The following is a 17,448-nucleotide window of genomic DNA, read 5'->3' as shown; positions in this document are numbered from 1 at the left end:
CCCGGCCTGGGGATGCCGGCCCTAGGGGTCTCTCCCTCAGGAAGCCCTCTGCTGGCCAGCCCTTTGGAGGGTCTTGGAAGGTGGTGAAGTTGCTGCCTTATAAGGATTCCGGTCCCCATGGCTTCTGGCTCCCCCCAGGGGTCCCAAAGGACCAGAGCCTGGGTGCTTCGTCCTCCTGGCCAGGGTCCACCCGGGCCTGGCCTCTCAGCGGGAGCTGAGGAAGTGAGCCAGGGTGGGTCTGGGCTGGTTCCAGGTACACGGCCTGGGTGATACCAGATGAGGAAGGATCCTCTTCAAAGCCATTCTGCTTCATGAAGGAGAGCTCGGCAGGGCCCCTTGCTCTCCAAACAAACTCCCTGGATTCTGTGCCTGCCTAGGGCCCTGCAGTGTGCTGCAGGTGGGCCGCAGTGGCCGTCCTCACCGCCACCTCCCCAGGCTGCAGAGGTTCGTGGTGCCAACAGTGGCAAAGGGTGTGGTAGGTCAGTGAGGAATCGGATTCAAGACTGGGCCCTGGTCACCTGGTGCTGTCAAGGGATGGCGGTGGAGAGTTTTCTCGGCTCGCCCTCTGTAAAGAAAGGGGCTGGCTCTGCACAGCCCAGGTGATGTGCAGCAGGCCGGCAGAGCTCTGATGGAGACTGGTCCCCCGAGGCCGGCAGCAAGCTGCCACAGGACCTCGGCTGGGCAGGGCGGTGGGGTCAGGGCGGCGGTGCGTCCCGGTCAGGGGTCGGGCGCTGAGGTGTCTGCTGGGAGTCAGGGTGCTGGGGATCCGGCTCGGTGGAGCCTGGTGGGCGGGGTCGGGGCGTCGGTGGCCCGGGGCAAGAGAACCCGCAACTCCCAGCGCAGCCCCACCCGCGACGTCGGTCTTCTGGGCAGCCCCGCGCCTGCCTTTACGGGCCCGCCACCGACGTGCTCGCCCCCGCGCCGCGGCCGCCATCTGTGGCCGCGCGAGCGAGCGTGCGCGTGCGTGGGGCTGCGAGCGTGCGTGCGTGCGCGCGCGCGGCGGCGGCCCCGAAAGCGGCGCTGCAGCCTGGGGCGGCTCTGCTGAGGCGGCTCCTCCCCGCTCCCGCTCCCGCTCCCGCTCCCGCTCCCGCTCCCGCTCCCGCTCCCGCTCCCGCGGCCCGCGGCTCGCTCCTGCTCCGGGCCCGCCTGCCCAGGCCGCTCCCCGGGCCCGAAGATGCCGGCCGTGTCGAAGGGGGACGGGATGCGGGGCCTGGCGGTCTTCATCTCGGACATCCGCAACTGTGAGTGGCGGGGAGCCGGACCCGGCCTGCGTGGGGTGGGGGCGCAGGCCGGGGTGAAGGGCTGGCCGGCGGGGGCCTTCGGGGACTAGGGTCCGGGGCGCGGACCTGGCGGGCGGGGGTCCGGGGGTTGAGGGCTGGGGTCCGGGGCGCGGACCTGGCGGGCGGGAGTCCGGGGGTTGGGGGCTGGGGTCCGGGGCGCAGACCTGGCTGGTGGGGGTCCTGCGGTTGGGGGCTGGGGTCGGGGGCGCGGACCTGGCGGGCGGGGGTCCGGGGCGCGGACCTGGCGGGCGGGGGGTGGGTGGGAGGCGAGGTGAGGACTTGTCGTGGGGGCGGGGTCAGGGGTGCGGGGTCAGGGGTGCGGGGGTGAGGGCGGCGTTCCGCAGCCGCGCCGGGTCTGTGGCACCGCCGAGGGGCTTCTGGCGAAGGCGCCCCTCCCCAGCATGATGTCATCTCGAGCAGTCGGCCCGTCTTTCTAGCAATGGAGCATTTAACCCAGCGATTTCCAAAACAGCGTGGCTTTTCCCTGGGAGTGGGACTAGCGAAACCCGCGTCTTGCCGGGGAAGCAGCTCCTTGACCTGGGTTCTGGCGGCTTATTAGGCCCTGATTAAAATGACTCGTTCCCGAGGGAATCTGGACACCGGGCGGTGGGGGGTTGGGATGGCTTAGGGGAACTGCTGCTCTGCTCGCTGTCTTCCATCAGGGACAGGGTTCTTAACGACATGTGTCCCCTCTGAGTGGAAAAATCCACCCCAAAAAGTGCAACGGCCGGGTGGCCGGTGGGTGCACTGTTGGTCCACCGATACATTTGACTTTGGTGCGCAGAAACTCCTGTTGCTTTTCAGGTAGCTGTCCCCTTTATCTAGTTAAAAAAATAGACACAAAGCCAGCTTCCTGTCTGGTTTTATTTCTTGTTTGTTATCCACCAGACGTTTGTGGATTTCAACACCTGAGGTTTCGTATATTTTAAAGAATGCTTGTGACTTCATCTACTGGTAAATGCTGTTGTCCTGAACCCTCCCTTGATCCCGTCATCTCCTTAGACTGAAATGGAGGACCCAGACTGTGGAAGGTTAGATTTTCTGTCCCTTCCCTTTCTCTGCAAGAAATCGGTGTGGAAACACACCCTGAGGTCTGTGCTTTTACAAGTCGGGCAGTATCCTTTCTCTCTTTCTTTGCTGTGTAATGTGATTTCATAGACAGTAATATTTGTAATCGTAATGCGTCTTGGAAAGCTAAGTGTGGGTGTGCTACTGCTTCAGGAGACCCCTTGGGCCAAAGCTTAGCCGCCTTAAATTAGCCATCACATCTGTCCTTCCATTTTGGAAGAAAATTGCATTGGGCAGGTCATTGAGATTGAAACCCATTTTCTTGGACAAGTGATCATCTACAAACTAGATGTGTTCTGTGCTGGGTCTGCCACATAGTGGAGACTTGGCTGTTGACTGAGTGTAGACAGACTTTCTCCACCCCGCACGGTGGCATTTGGGGCTGATGACTCGTGCGGTGCTGTCCTGTGCTCTGCAGCATCCCTGGTCTCTACCGCCTAAATGCTTCAGTTGTGACAACCAAAAATGTTTCCAGCTGTTACCCTGCAGGGCACAACCCCTGCCCCCGCCACGCCCAGCCTGAGCCCCTGGTGTAGACCCATGAATAAGACAGTGTCTTCCTTGACAGAGCTTCTGCAAGAAGATGCGCCTAATCCCTTGGAGGGCGTGGGGGGGGCAGCTGTTTAATACGGCCCCTCCTCAGAGCCAGCTTTCCTCGCCGTCCTGTTACCCCCTCATCAGCAGCGGCGCTGTCCTCTCCCCTCAGAGCAGCGTCAGCAGCTCGTGGCCCCGTGGCCTGCCCCCACCCCACAGTGGAAGTCCCACGGGGTGGGGGCCACGTCTGTCTGGCCCACCACGTCACTCTTCCCGGCTGGCAGTGTGGCGTGAGACGACACCCAGTGGATGAGGAGACAGCGCCCAGCTGGGGCCTGCTCTGGCCGAAGGGCATCGGCGGCCGAGGCCGGAGGGTGTGCCCACGGCAGGGAGGAGGAGCAGGTCTGGCTGGAGGTGGGATCTGACAGCGAGCCCTGGTGGGAGCTGCCCCGAGCCGAGCCCTTAGTAGCGGGGAGAGGGGTCCCTGCTGCCCCCTGCCCAGCCGGCTCTGCTTCCCTGTTGTGAGGGTGAGCCAGGTGGCCGGGTTCTGTGGGGAGAGGGCAGCCGGGGCCCTGGCCACGGAGCTCGGTTTCCTCCACTGACACGGACGGGTGGGTTTGGAGCTGAAGTATCACTGAAGCATTTCAGCTCTAAAATCGCAGCTCCCTTTTCCCTTTCTGCACAACGTAGTCTCTTAAATGTCCCCCTTAGGAGTGAGCTCTGCCTCGGGTTGTGCCTCCCTTTGGGATCCGCTGCGGTGGACGGGCTTGGAGGGCTGCGCCTCTTTGCGCTGGTGGCAGTGACTGTGCCCCAGGGTTTGAGAGGTGCCCGTGTCCTCGTGTTCCGTGGAGCTTTGTGGCTCAGGTAGAGAACCAATTCAGTGCCCCCAAAATTAACTTGGGGACTTCCCTGGTGGCACAGTGGTTAAGAATCTGCCTGCCAATGCAGGGGACACGGGTTCAGGCCCTGGTCCGGGAAGATCCCACATGCCGCGGAGCAACTAAGCCCGTGAGCCACAACTACTGAGCCTGCGCTCTAGAGCCCGCGAGCCACAACTACTGAAGCCCACGCGCCTAGAGCCCATGCTCCGCAACAAGAGAAGCCACCGCAATGAGAAGCCCGCGCACCGCAACGAAGACCCAATGCAGCCCCCCCAAAAAAAAAAATTAAGGTTCATTTTGCTCTTTCTTGTCTGTACATTTAAAAAATGCTGACTTTTTGAAAAAATTGCTCTTCTTGCATATTTTCTTTTGCACTCTTCTGCATAATTTACATTCCTTAGAAACCGATTTAGGAAGTATGTGACGAGGCTCCTGGGAGGGACGGACCACCAGGCTGGGGGAGGAAGGAAGGCTTTGGTCTGGTTGAATGTTTCTGCCAAGGCTGGTGGTTGCTGCTTCTAGGAAATACCTGTGTATTCTTCCCTGTGTTTCCCTTCTGGCTCTTCTGAAGGGGTGGGGGTGGGTCACTGCTTCTCTTACGAGACGTTGAAATGTCCTGGTGATAAGTGTTCTCATGCCACATACTCAGCATTACTTTTCTTTCCTCTTAAAATGATTTCGCTCTGTTTTCTTTGGCACCGACACGTGTCAGGATTTTGTAGTTGTGGAATTATTGGAAAGGCTATCTTTGTGGGATTAAAAGGCATTTCTGGGCTTTAAAAAAATCTAATAGACCCGAGGGTAAGATTCCGGAATGCCGTGGGAAAAGGCGTTTTGCGTTACTGTGACCAGAGAGAGGGGCTCTGGCGGGAGCTCTGAGCAGGAGGGGCTCTGTGTTCCTTGAATGTTACTTGCAGGTTCTTGGGCACAAGGCCGGCCTCCCAGAGCTCAGATTTCAAAACTTCTAAGCTGCCAAGGATGGAAAGTCTTTCTGTGAGTCTGTGGCAGACTTGTCTGGCGCTGCGCTGCCACGAAACTGTGTGGTCCCTTCCCCGTGAGCTGGCCTCCGGGACGCCCTGGGGGCCCACGGTCACATGCTGTGCTTCCTCCGAAAGGCTGAGCGGTTCTGAGTTCCGGGACAAGGTGGGCCTCAGGTTTTGGATAATGGGTGGCATCTGGGCTTGTTGTGGAAATGCTGCTGGGGTTCTGAGAAATGGAGCACGCAGCCCTGGTCTCCTGAGGTGCTTGCAGACAGACAGACAGACAGGGTGGGAGGTGAGTTCCTATCAGCACGTCCGTGTGTATCGAGCACCTCCTGTGCTCAGGACTCCTGCGACAGGCACGCACCCCTCCCGTCCTGCCCTCCCTCTGGTCAGCACGGGCGTTGGACACGGACGCCGCATTGGGAGCTACAATGTCCATGCCTTCTGTCAGCCTCTGGCGGCTGCAGCGCGGAGTAAGTTAAATGACTTCGCTGCCAGCTCAGCACGGTAGACGGGATGATACTCACTGCAAAACAGAAATGAGCAATTTCCACTAGGCCACGTGACGCCTAAAATGTTGGATTACAAAACTGTATTTACTGATCTTGGCGTTTTCCCTCTGCAGAATCGTCCTGACTTTGGTATGAAGGTTGACACAGTTGAAACGTGTCATTTTATTAGGAGGAGAATTGCAGGATAGGTTCCAGTGGGCATTCCCTCGTGGAGGTGGGAGCTGAGGCTGTGTGAAGAGATAAGCTCTCGCCCTCTGTGCTGGAGAGAGGGTTGTAAGGGTTCAGCCAAGGTGCGTTGAATAAAGACCTTGTAAGGAGGAAGCGGCCCTGTTTTAAAACGGGGCCTTGGAGACCGACTTGGGAAGAGGACCTAGAAGGGTATGGGGATGGCGCTGTGGGGTGCCAGCAAGGGAGAGGCGAGGCCCAGCCTAGCCCCAGGCGCTGTCACTGCCCACTGGGCACAGCCTCTGCGCAGCACTGTCGGCAGGGCAGCGGAGGAGGGCCAGGGCTCGTGACCACCTAGATGAGAGCGAGGGAGGTGGGGCCACCGAGGCTTCTGCTGGGACGGCGGGAGACATGCAGCTGTGGGGTGGGCCCGTGGTCTGGCCCTTGCAGTTTGTGTGAGTCGGGGTGCGACGGATTAAGGAGGGCGGTGATGTGCCTGCAGCTGCCCTGTGCCCAAGAAAGAGAGGAGCCCCTATGCAGGGAGGCTGACACCCTCTTCCCTGGCGCGGTTCTGGCCCCGTGTAGCTCCCTTAGCCTCCTGGTACCTCAGGAAACAGGGAGTGGCTGGCTGACTGCTGGATGTGTTCATTAAGGCAGAAACTTCTGGCCAGTGGTTTGGGTCAGATCCTGATTCTGTCCCTTTTTCTTTCTCACCTTTGCAAATTGTGGCCCTAGACAGCCTGGAGTCTTCATTTTGCCCGACATTTAAACCCAGTGAGGGAATTCCCTGGCAGTCCAGTGCTTTCACTGACGAGGGCCCAGATTTGAGCCCTGGTCGGGGAACTAAGATCCTGCAAGCCATGCAGCGCAGCCATAACAAACAAACAGACAAACAAAAAACCCCCAGTGAGACTTGCAGGGGTTTTGCGTTCAGCCCTCTCCTTGTATTCGGGACGTTTCCCGTGTGCGGTTCTTTCCACCTACCCCCATCTGCAGGATTGCTTAAAAGTGTGGAGACCAGAACCCAAATTGGGTTGCTTGGCTTGTATTTTGCATTGCAAGGTCAGTTTTTTTTCCTTTAAAATCCTTTCTGACGGCAACAGAAGGGTGACGTGAGGATTAGTTATTTTGTGTACTTAGAGCACCTTGAGCTCCTTAGGGCGGGCAGTACTGTGGGGATTTGTGTTTTGCTTTTTCCGTGGCCAGCCTTCCTTTGTGTGATGGGGTTGAGAGGGCAGTTATGTGTTTCTATTGCCGTTTGAACAGCATTGAAAAAGGGCACTATGTTGATGTTGAACAGTTTTTTAAAGCACAGTAGGAAAAATAGAGCAAGAAAATGAGTATTTTGGAATACTTCTGGATTGCATTTATTGCTATTGAAAAATGCAGTTCAGTAGCTGTTTTGGGGGGGAGGGAGTCTTGTAAGGTACAACCAGATCAGAACCTTCTTTTGAACCTCACTGTGCCTGTGAGAGCGAGAGTCTCCTGGGATGGAGCGCGTGCTGACTTGGGCCAGGTAGTCTGCATAAGCCCTCCTTCCCTGGAGCACATTTCTCACAGTCTCAGGGACTTCTGTCAGTTAGCTTGCAGCTTCTGTTCAGTTCATTCCCGGGTTCAAACTTCCGTCGCCTCATTACTTTGCTACAGTTTGAGTCGTCCTTGCCTGGAGTAGCACAGCCAGCTTTCCCAGCACTGAGAACTTGGAGGCAGAGGGAGGTGGGAGGGTGATTGTCTGAGGGTCCGTTGGTGCTGAGTGGTTCAGTTCCCGAGGCTTGGCTTTTCTGAGGTTGTCGTCCATGGGGTGGGGCCGTAGGTCCCTTGCGTCTATGGCTTCCTGAACTGTCTTACGGGAAAGCTGGTCACAGAGGGAGGAGATGCTCTTTTGTTGGAGCTGATGTCTGTCTGATGTGCATTCTCTGATGTAGCATTTGCTGTAGATCCAATATAAATCTGCTTTGTAAGTAGCCAAGGAAACATTGCTTTTCATATTATGTTCTTGTTGTTTTGCTATAATTTTGATACAACCCCAAGAGTGAAGGGTATTTTGAAGGTGTGTATTTCAAAATTTATTTCTTTATTTTTCTGGATTCTATTTTTTGACATAATTGTTTAATTCATTCATTCGAGAAATCTTTTGGGTGCCCATTGTGTGCTGGCATTATTCTAGGCACCGGGGATTCAGTGCTTAACCAAATGGACAAAATCCCTGTACTTTCAGAAACTTAAATTCTTGTGGGAGTAGACAGAATAAATGACAAGATGGGTTTTTCTCGTTTACTTTGTCCGCTCTCACAAGAATGTGCGTTCTAGCCTCCTGTGTCCGTCTCCTCACTTCAGTGACACCTCTGGGCTCCATTTGGGTCCCCTGTCCCTAGGCAGTGAGCCGGGCAGTCGTAAGGCTCCTCTTGTTTGTTTCCTGACTCTCAGTGACCGCTGTTTTCCATAGTCTGTTGTCCAGTGTCTGAAAACTATTGTTTCATATAATTTTGTTCAGGTTTTTAGTTGCCTAAGGTGGGAGGGTAAATCCTATCCCTGTTTCTGGCCAGTAGGTTTTGGGGAGTTAGATAGCCAAGACGAATTCAGAGGCAAGGTCTGAGCTAGAGGTAAGACTACAGCTGCATTGTTTATAGGTGGCTTTTGATACCAGGAGACTGGGAAGCCGACCTGGGAAGCTGACCGAGGGGGTGGAAATATCACAGGCACTTTACCTTTGTTTACACATCGGATCTTCATGATGATACTGTATAGCAGGCACTAAGTTCCTTCCTGTTTCATGGAGGAGGGAGCCAAGGCCCAGGAGCCCAAGGCCCTGTCTCTGGAGTGGTTGAGCGAGGACCCAGACCCAAGCTGCTGGGCTCCAGGTCTTTCCTCTGAACCACAGTGCTGGGCCAGCTCTCCAGGCGGACGGCCAGAGCTCCCAACGTGCCAGCCCTAAGCAGCTGGGCAGCCTGGGCCAGCGAGGAGGGCTGGTCAGGTGGGTCACAGGAGAGGACTGCGCAGGGCTGAGCCCGACGGGGTGGTTTACAAGAGAAGAATTGGGAAATGAGAGTCTCAGCTCTCCCGGAGCTTTGCTGTAAAGAGGTGGTGACGCAGAGGGTAGAGGGCAGGTTGGCCCCTGTTGCTGCCCTGACACTGGAGCATGCTTTTAGCAGCGCTCAGCAGCACCCCTGTAACAACTCGTGTTCTGCGCATCAGAAGTGGGCACGGCCTGGCAGCGGGGTGCTCTGCCTGTCTCCCAGGCTGAAACCAGGGTCCCTTCTGGAGACTGGGTGACGCTGCTTCCACTCGGTCCCGCACGCCTTCTCTCGCGGCCCCTCCCCGGACCCCTCAGGGGAGTCCCTCTCCAGATTTGGATCTCCCTGACCTCTCCCTCCAGGCAGGGAGAGCCTCCGCTCGGAGGGCTCTTGCGAGTAGACTGGGCTGCTTGCATGACCCGGGTCATTCCCCAGTCTTCGTGACATCTGCAGAGTTCCTTTTGCCCTGGAAGGTAGCTCACGGGATCCTAGTATTGGGGTGTGGGTGTCTTTGGGGGGGGCATTCTTCCTATCACAGTGGGGTCAGGAACACTTTTTTAAGATTAATTCATTTGCTCAGCAAATTACTGGGTTCCTGTTTTACACAGTGAGCAAAAAAACAGATAAGAGTACTGCCATGTGGCTTACGTTCTAGCGAGGCAGACACTATAAATAAGTACAATGTGCAGTGCATCGCATACTATATTAAGGGGAGAATAAAGGGAAAAATAAAAGGGGGTTGCAATTCAGATAGGGAAGCTGGGGGTCAGGTGTCCCTGGAGTGCTGGTGGGCAGGTGGGGAGGCCACAGGGGCTGGACTTCAGAGCCGGGGGACGGGGAGAGGTGCATGGTGGGGATCTTGGAGCCGGTTAGGAGAACTCTGGCTTTCACCCTGTGTGACAGGCCGAGCCAGTGCAGGGTGAGCAGAGGCGGGACTTACCTCTGGGGAGAACTCCTGACTGCTGGGTTGAGAAGAGCAGGGGAGACCGGTTGGGAGGCTCTGAACCAGGCAAGAAAGGTGAGGACCTGCTAGGAGGTGGGAGGTAGACCGTGTTTGTTAGCTGATGGGAATGACAAGGGCCAGGGGGAAAGTGGAGGGGCAGAGGTGCAGGGGGAGGTGGTGCTGGTGAGGGAACAGGCGCCCCAGCCACCAGTGATGGGGGAGGGAGGAGGTGTTGGAGGAGAAGCTGTGAGGGGGCCCCTGGGAAGAGCTGACAGGGCCTCCCTGGGCTTCACATGTGAGGCCAGCCCAGCAGAGCTGGGGGGTGTGTCACCAGGCACGCTCAGATCTCCAGGCTCACCTGCCAGTTGACCATGAATTGGACTCAGCAGGGAGGGGTTTGGCCAGCAAGTGCTTAGATGGAGGAGAAGTGTCGGGGCTTGGTTTATGTGATGGGATTGAGGCTGGTAAGAGGGCGTGAGGACGGGGAGAGGGACAGAGAGAGAGTGGGTCGTAAGTCCTGGGGGCGCAGTTGGGTTCAGAGTTTGCTTACCTGATGTAGTGAGCTGAAAGGACGGGCTATGGGGTCCCTGCAGTGGAGCGTGGGGAGGGTGACGGTTGGCGCGGTGGCCCTGGCGGGGCCAGATCTTCTGAGGAGCCAAGATCAGGGCTAGTGGGTTTGGGGGTCGTTCATCTTGGAATGGCAGGGAGAGGGCTAGGGTTATAGTAGGTGCTTGGGCAGGTCTTCCGAATTATATTCATTTTTGCTATTTTCTTGTCCTCAATTAAATGTTTAAAAAAATGAAAATCAAGAATGTAGTTTAAGAAGTTAATTATAAAACACTTGACCCTCACCTCATTCCCCCATTCTTAACCTTGGAGTCAGTTATTTTCATTTTTATCCATCTCTTCTAATATTTACTTAAAAAAAAATGTGATTATTCTAAATTACATACCATTCATGGGTGTTTTTCCCCATTTAGTCATTATTTATTAACTTCTTACTGTGGAAGATGAGGATTTAACTTAGCTAAGCTTTCCTTTTCCCATTGTCTAGTAGGTCACAATATTTTATCTAACTAATCTGTAATATTTAATTAATGTCTGAAAATATTCTTCTTAGCTGAGAATAACGGTTTGACTCTTTCTCTAATTGAACTATATTTGATTTACAATGTTGTGTTAATTTCTGCTATACAGCAAAAGTGATTCCGTCATACATATATATTCTTTTTCATATTCTTTTCCATTATGGTTTATTACAGGATATTGAATATAATTCCCTGGGCTATACAGTAGGCCGTTGGTGTTTATTCATTCTATATATAATAGTTTGTATCTGCTAATCCCAAACTCCCAGTCCATCCCTCCCCAACCCCCCTGCCTCTTGGCAACCACAAGTCTGTTCTTTTTGTGACTCTGTTTCGTAAATAAGTTCATTTGTGTTGTATTTTAGGTTCCAAATATAAGTGATATCATACGGTATTTGTCTTTCTCTCTCTCTTTTTTTTTTTTTTTTTTTTTTTTTGCGGTACGTGTGCCTCTCACTGCTGTGGCCTCTCCCGTTGCGGAGCACAGGCTGCGGACGCGCAGGCTCAGCGGCCACGGCTCACGGGCCCAGCTGTTCCGCGGCATGTGGGATCTTCCCGGACCGGGGCACGAGCCCGTGTCCCCCGCATCGGCAGGCGGACTCTCAACCACTGCGCCACCAGGGAAGCCCTTTTCCTCAGTTTTGAAGGCATGGCTCTACTCTTAGTTCCTAGTGGTTTGAAATGTTGACATGCTGTGCCCGGCTGTGGCATCAGTGTCTTTATTCATTCTGGTAATTCATGTCCTTCGGCTTGGGGGAAATGTTTTTGTTTTATTTCTTTGATAATTTCTTTTCACTTTCTCCTTTTTCAGTAATCCTCTAATAATAGTTGAAATGTGGACCTCTTGGCTTACATTTTCTTACTGTCTTATCTCTCGTCTTCCATCTCTTTGTCTTTGTGGTATTCTGTTCTCTGTGACTCCGGCCCTTCTGAATTTTTCTTTCTCCTGTCACTTTTACAATTTGAGGGCTTTCTTTTTTTTTATTGAATTATAGTTGATTTACAATGTTGTGTTAGTTTCTGGTGTACAGCAAAGTGATTCAGTTATACATATATATTCTTTTTCATATTCTTCTCCAACATGGGTTATTACAAGATATTGAATATAGTTCCCTGTGCTATACAGTAGGACCTTGTTGCTTATCTATTTTGTGTATAGTAGTTTGTATCTGCTAATCCCAGACTCCTAATTTATCCCTCCCCTTCCTGCCCTTCCCCTTTGGTAATTGTAAGTCTGTTCTCTACGTCTGTGAGTCTGTTTTTTTTTTTTGTAAATAAGTTCGTTTGTATCATATTTTAGATTCCGCATACAAGTGATACCATGTAATATTTGTCTTTCTCTGTCTGACTTACTTCGCTTACTATGATCATCTCTAAATCTGTCCATGTTGCTGCAAATAGCATTATTTCACTCTTTTTTCATGGCTGAGTAGTATTCCATTGTATATATGTACCATATGTATATCCATACCTCTGTTGATGGACACTTGGGTTACTTCCATGTCTTGGCTATTGTAAACAGAGCTGCTATGAACATTGGGGTGCGTGTATCTTTTTGAATTAGAGTTTTCTCTGGGTATATGCCCAGGAGTATGATTGTGGGATCGTGTGATAGCTGTTCTCCATAGTGGCTGCACCCATTTACATTCCCATCAGCAGTGGAAGAGGGTTCTCTTTGCTCCATATTTTTTTTTTTTTTTGGCCCCACGTGCGGCATGTGGGATCTTAATTCCTCGACCGGGGGACCAGGTATTGAACCTGTGCTCCCTGCATTGGAAGTGTGGAGTCTTAACCAGCGGACCGCCAGGGAAGTCCCCCTTTTCTCCACATTTTGAGGGCTTTCTCTCTCTCTTTTTTTTAAATTGAAGTATAGTTGATTTACAATGTTGTGTTAGTTTCAGGTGTACAGCAAAGTGATTTAGTTATACATACATATATATCTATTTTTTAAAAGATTCTTTTTCTTATAGGTTATTGCAAAATACTGAGTAGTGTTCCCTGTGCTATAGAGTAGGTCCTGTTGGTTTTCTGTTTTGTATATAGTAGCGTGTATATGTTGATCCCAAACTCCTAATTTATCCCTCCCTGCCCCCCCGAGGGCTTTATTATTGTCTGAGTGCTCCCTTTTTGGTGGCATCTGGTTCTTAAAGCTGTGTTTTCTTTTGTTTATAAGAATATTGATTGTTTTGGAGTTTCCTTCTCTACATAGCCTCTTTACTCTGAGTTCTTTTCCTGTAGGTCTGTTTTGGTCTCTGGCTCGTGCTGTGAGACCATCCTGGATGTCTGGTGGTCAGTGTCTGTCCTCTCACGTGGACCAGTGTCAGCCAGCATGGGTAGGGCTTTGGTGGAGGCCTCACTGTGTGGTGATGGGTGAGGGGTCTCTGTCTCACGGAGGGAAGCTGTGTGTCAGACGTATTTTTCGGAAGCAGTTCCGGGCTCCTCTCCTGCTCGGTGGGGTCAGGGAGTGTGGGGGGTGTGGCTGCCGTTGTTCTGAGTGTGGGTGTCCCACCGTGCAGGGAGTCTGTCGCTCACTTGTGTTTTTCTGAGTGTGGGGTCTCACCCTAGCACGTGGTGGTGTCACCAGGCCTAGAGCTCCTGTGTTCCTGCTTTTCCAGGGAGTAGGCCTGTTGTCTTCTGCTGGGATTAGGGGTATAGGTGGCCTGGCCCTGGGGTCTGGTGGAGGGGCCTGCGGCTCCTTACGTAGACTTCCAGCTCGTCTTCCTGATAGCCCCCTCCCGAGGCACCTGGTTCTGTGACGGACAGGGTTTGCTTTTTACTGGTTCTCCCTCTTGCGGGCGACCGGGTCCCAGTTTGCTGTGTCAGGCTGAGTCAGTTAACCACTTGGCCATCTCCTTCCAGTGTCCACAGCTGTTGTGGTGACTGCTCTTGCACTCTTGTCATACAGTTTTCTCCTTTTAAATAAGTTTTTGACTAATTTTATATGTTACACACACACACACACACACACACACACACACACACACACACACACACACACCCCAACCGTGCAGACCTTCATAACCTTTGGATTTATACTACTTTGGATTAACCACTCCTTGAGGGAAGGTCTTGGGAGAGAATAGTTTCACTTTCTGCACTTTTACCTTCTACTGCCTAAGTGGAACAATAATACCTTTTATTACAAAGTTAATTTGGGCGGGTGGTTCTCACTATGCAGTTTGTTTGGCACGAGTTTCTAAGCAGAACTTTAAAGAGAACCTGTGACTCTGTGGCACTAACTTCTTCCTTGACGAAGGCAGGCAGGGTGGGCCTTGTTCTCTGCTAACAGAACACTGCCGGCTGTACTTCTGCACACCTACTTCTCATGGTTCAGTTTATAAGGCTCTGAGACCCAGAAATCAAAGCAGGGGAGATAGGCGTCTCATAGGATTTTGTTTCATAGACGTGGTCTGTGTTAATGAGGCAGTTTCTTGCCGGTAGTGGAATATAGTAAATGGAAATTTGTTTCTGTGGTGAAGTCAGTGGATTCTTTTATGGGTAATGATGAGTCAATCCAGGAGAGTTTGGATACCTGACTTTTCCGAAGAGTTACTTTAAACCCTGAACTGAAACTTTTAAAAACAGAAATATTTTTAGAATATACTTCATCATGGTGGAGGATGAAAGGGAGACTGCCTTAGGTAGGGTATTCATACAGGGCCTCTCTGAGGACGCAGTATGTGAGCTGGGTCCTGAGGGGAGAAGGGCTTGCGGTAGTCTAGGGCTAGTTCTGCTTCAGGACCCGAAAGCCAGGTGCAGCTGGAGCGTCATGAGTGAGAGGGAGAGGAGCAGAAAGGAGCCAGATTGCTGGGCCTTGGAGGCCCTTCCCTGGCAGGAAGTCTGAGTTCCTCTTAGGTGTCCTGGAGGAGGCGTCTGAAGAGGATCAGCTGAGTGACAGGTACACCTGTATATGAAGATCACCCTGGCTCCTGTGAGGAAGTAGATCGGAGGAGGCCAGAGCGGAAGGTGAAAGTTGTTACAGTCCATACAAGAGACGTTGGTGGCAGTGGAGATGGTGAGAATAGTGTATTTTTCTGGAGGAAAAATGGACAAGACTCCTTGATGGATGGATGTGAGGGAGAGGGAGGGCCTCAAGAGAGTTTTCTGTTGGAGGTGAAAACGTCACCCGCATAGGTGGCAATTCTGGTGCTCAGTAAATGTTAGCTGTTTCCTAGCTCAACTGCATAAGAGCTCTTGGGGCAGTTTTTAGCACAGGTACTCAGATGTCTGCTGCTGTCATTGAGCACACACTCTACACTGGGTGTGCATTCCTCGCCGGATATCTATTGAGCACCTATTAAATGCCAGGGGCCATAGTGGTGAATAAAACACACAGAACTGCCGGCTCCTGTGGAGCCTACGTTCTGGTGGACGGAGCTAGACAATAAAAAGAAAGTCGTATCATATGTTAGAAGACAGTAAGTACGAGAGAGAAACATTAAGGAGCGAAGGGGATGGGGAACACTGGGGCTGTGGGTTTTCATCTTCAAAGAGGGTGACCGGGATTGGTCTTGCTTTAAAGGTAACAGCTGAGCAAAAGACTTGAAGGCACTGGGTCATGTAGAAATTGCAGGGTGGGGGGTACATCTTAGATAGAGGGAACAGCAGGTACAAAGGCCTTCACTGGGGGGAGAGACAACCAGTGTGTGGAGGAAATAGTAGGAGGCCGTGTGTCTGCAATAGGGAGCCAAGAAGGAGGTTAGGTAGAAGGTTAGGTCGGGGGTATTGGAGGTGGGGAGACAGGGGTCACAGGGCCCGTGTAGCGCATTGTAGAGGTCGTGGCTGTTTTCTTCTCACATGCCAAACACTGGAGATAATGAGACATGATCTCTCTCCTCAGAGTAGCTCAAGCCCTTGTAACGCAGAGTGGTAAGTGTGGGAGATGAATGGTGAAAATGAGGGATGATCAGCTCGGCAGGGTGAGCTGCAGACGGTCAGGAGAGGGTGGGCAGGCGTGGTGACATGGGGTAATGCCTGGGTCAGGTCTGCTGAGCTGATAGGGTGTAGGGGGTGATCCGTGAGAGGGGGGAGCGTCAGGCATCACCCTGCGGAGTGACATGAGTGGCAGCGGGACGCACTCAAGGAGTTGTGGGTGGTTCCTGGAATGAGTAGTGCCTGGTGGGTCGGGAGATGTGGCAGGAGGACAAGGTGGGAGGAGCAGGCCATAGCCAGATCATGGGGAAGTTCTCTGTGGGACGTGGACCATGGACATATCTTAAACAGGAGAGTGACACTATACAGTTTATTTTTTTATTAGTAGAATAGTAATTTTGAATGCGAAGGATGGATTTTAGACTAGGTTTAAAGGCAGGAAAGCCAGTTAGGGAAAGATTGATTGCTCTGGTCTAGAGGAGATAGCAAGGGTCTGAGTCCAGGCAGTAGGAGTGGGAAGGTAGGGGTGGATTTTGGAGATACAGAAATCATAATTGACAGGAGGGACGAATGGGTAAAGTACTCTTTACTCATAGTTGCTTTGACTGTATAGCAGAAATGCCATTTAGTAAGAATGGTAGAGTGAGGACCTCTGTAAATCTACTCCTCCATAAAAGCAGTGAAAACACTGGTAAAAATGGTCAAAATAAACTTTGATGGAACTCTGGAAATGAACCAAAAATTGACATAATCTCAGGAAGATTTATTCAGGAAAAACTGCTGAACCTCCAACTTGACCTACTGTCATTCTCCTCTCCCGTGATCTGTGGTAGCATTGAAAGCCATCAGCCTTGCAGCCATGGTAACTGTGAAGACCAGCAGCCTTGCAGCCATTGGAAGGGACAGATGAGATTTGAAGCCCCTCAAAAGTCCTCTTCTCAGAGTGTTGTTACTCTTGACTGGCCTTGCAGCTTTCTGGAAAAGCCCCATTTGCAGAGCTGTCATTATTTGATCTCACTCGCTGGGAAGAGCACTACCCTTAGTGTCTTTGTGGCAAACGATCAGTGGCAGTTAATATCACAGTTGGGGGCAAACAAGAGTCTGGCCAAAATCTTAGAAGAAAGATACGAAGAATGACATGCTATTGGGGGCTTTGAAAAGCTCTGATAGACTCCTGTGGATCTCGAAGGCTGCACAGAGGCAGGACTGTGTATACGCCTAGGAGAGATCTGAGAGGGCCCTAGTCTCTCACCTCTGTCTAATGTCGAGTCCCTCCACAAATAAGAAGTGAAGGCAAAGGCAGAGTTATAGCTCCCTGGGTACCGAAGGTGTGCCTCAGCACTCGCACAGTTTCTTGGTGTCTGGGACACTTATTAGTTCAACACTTTTAAAGAAATTCCTGACCAAGCATTAACTGACCACTGAGCTAACTGAGCAAAGACTTATAGTAACTGTAAACTATAGGGAATTGTAGACTTTACAGAACTAGTCCAGTAAAGTCACTAAACAAATAACTATAGCAGTAACAGTCCCTGGGAAAGGGGCAGTCTGAATTCCAGGGTTGCCACAGTGTATTACCTGAAATATTCGTTTTCAGTAAGAACTTGTGAGATGCACAAAGAAACAGGAAAATATGGTCTATACACAGGAAAAAAGTAGTCAATAGAAACTATCCTTGAAAGGGTCCAGATGTTGGACTTAATAATACCAGACAAGGGCTTTAAATTGGCTACTGTAAGTATGTTCTAAGAACTAAAAGAAACTGTGTCTAAATAATTAATGTATGTATCTCACCAAGTAGAAGCTCTCAATAAAAAGGTAGAAATTATTTTTAAAAAAACACCAAATAGAAATTCTGGAGTTGAAAATACAATAACTATGAAAAATAAAATAACTATGAAAAAATGAAAAATTCACTAGAGGGACTCAGCAGTAGATTTGAACTGATAGAAGAAAGAAATCAGTGAATTTGGGAATAGGTTTGTTAATATAATTAAGTTAAGATCTCTATTAAGGTAAGTACAGATCCAATCTGAGGAACAGAAAGTAAAAAGAATGAAGAAAAATGAACAGAGCCTCGGAGACCTGTGGAACACCATCAAGTATAC

General features: G+C 51.5%; 1 protein-coding gene across 3 annotated transcripts in view; it reads left to right on the top strand.

Annotated features, from left to right (window-relative positions):
* Positions 1-948: 948 nt before the first annotated feature.
* AP2A2 (adaptor related protein complex 2 subunit alpha 2) overlaps positions 949-17,448 on the top strand; it is a 63,753-nt gene continuing 47,253 nt past the window's right edge. The window contains exons 1-2 of one of the 3 annotated variants that reach the window (XM_032639877.1): positions 980-1,056; positions 1,087-1,241. In XM_032639877.1, the coding sequence (XP_032495768.1) occupies positions 1,175-1,241 (67 nt within the window). In that variant the 5' untranslated portion in view covers positions 980-1,056; positions 1,087-1,174. Of the gene's footprint in view, positions 1,242-17,448 lie in introns of all 3 variants that reach the window. The other 2 variants (XM_032639876.1, XM_032639878.1) reach the window with 2 other exon arrangements.

Source organism: Phocoena sinus, chromosome 8 (genome assembly GCF_008692025.1).
Source record: "Phocoena sinus isolate mPhoSin1 chromosome 8, mPhoSin1.pri, whole genome shotgun sequence".
Classification (NCBI taxonomy): domain Eukaryota; kingdom Metazoa; phylum Chordata; class Mammalia; order Artiodactyla; family Phocoenidae; genus Phocoena; species Phocoena sinus.
Note: the sequence above shows the minus strand (reverse complement) of the source record. Positions and strands in the feature narration are given on the sequence as shown.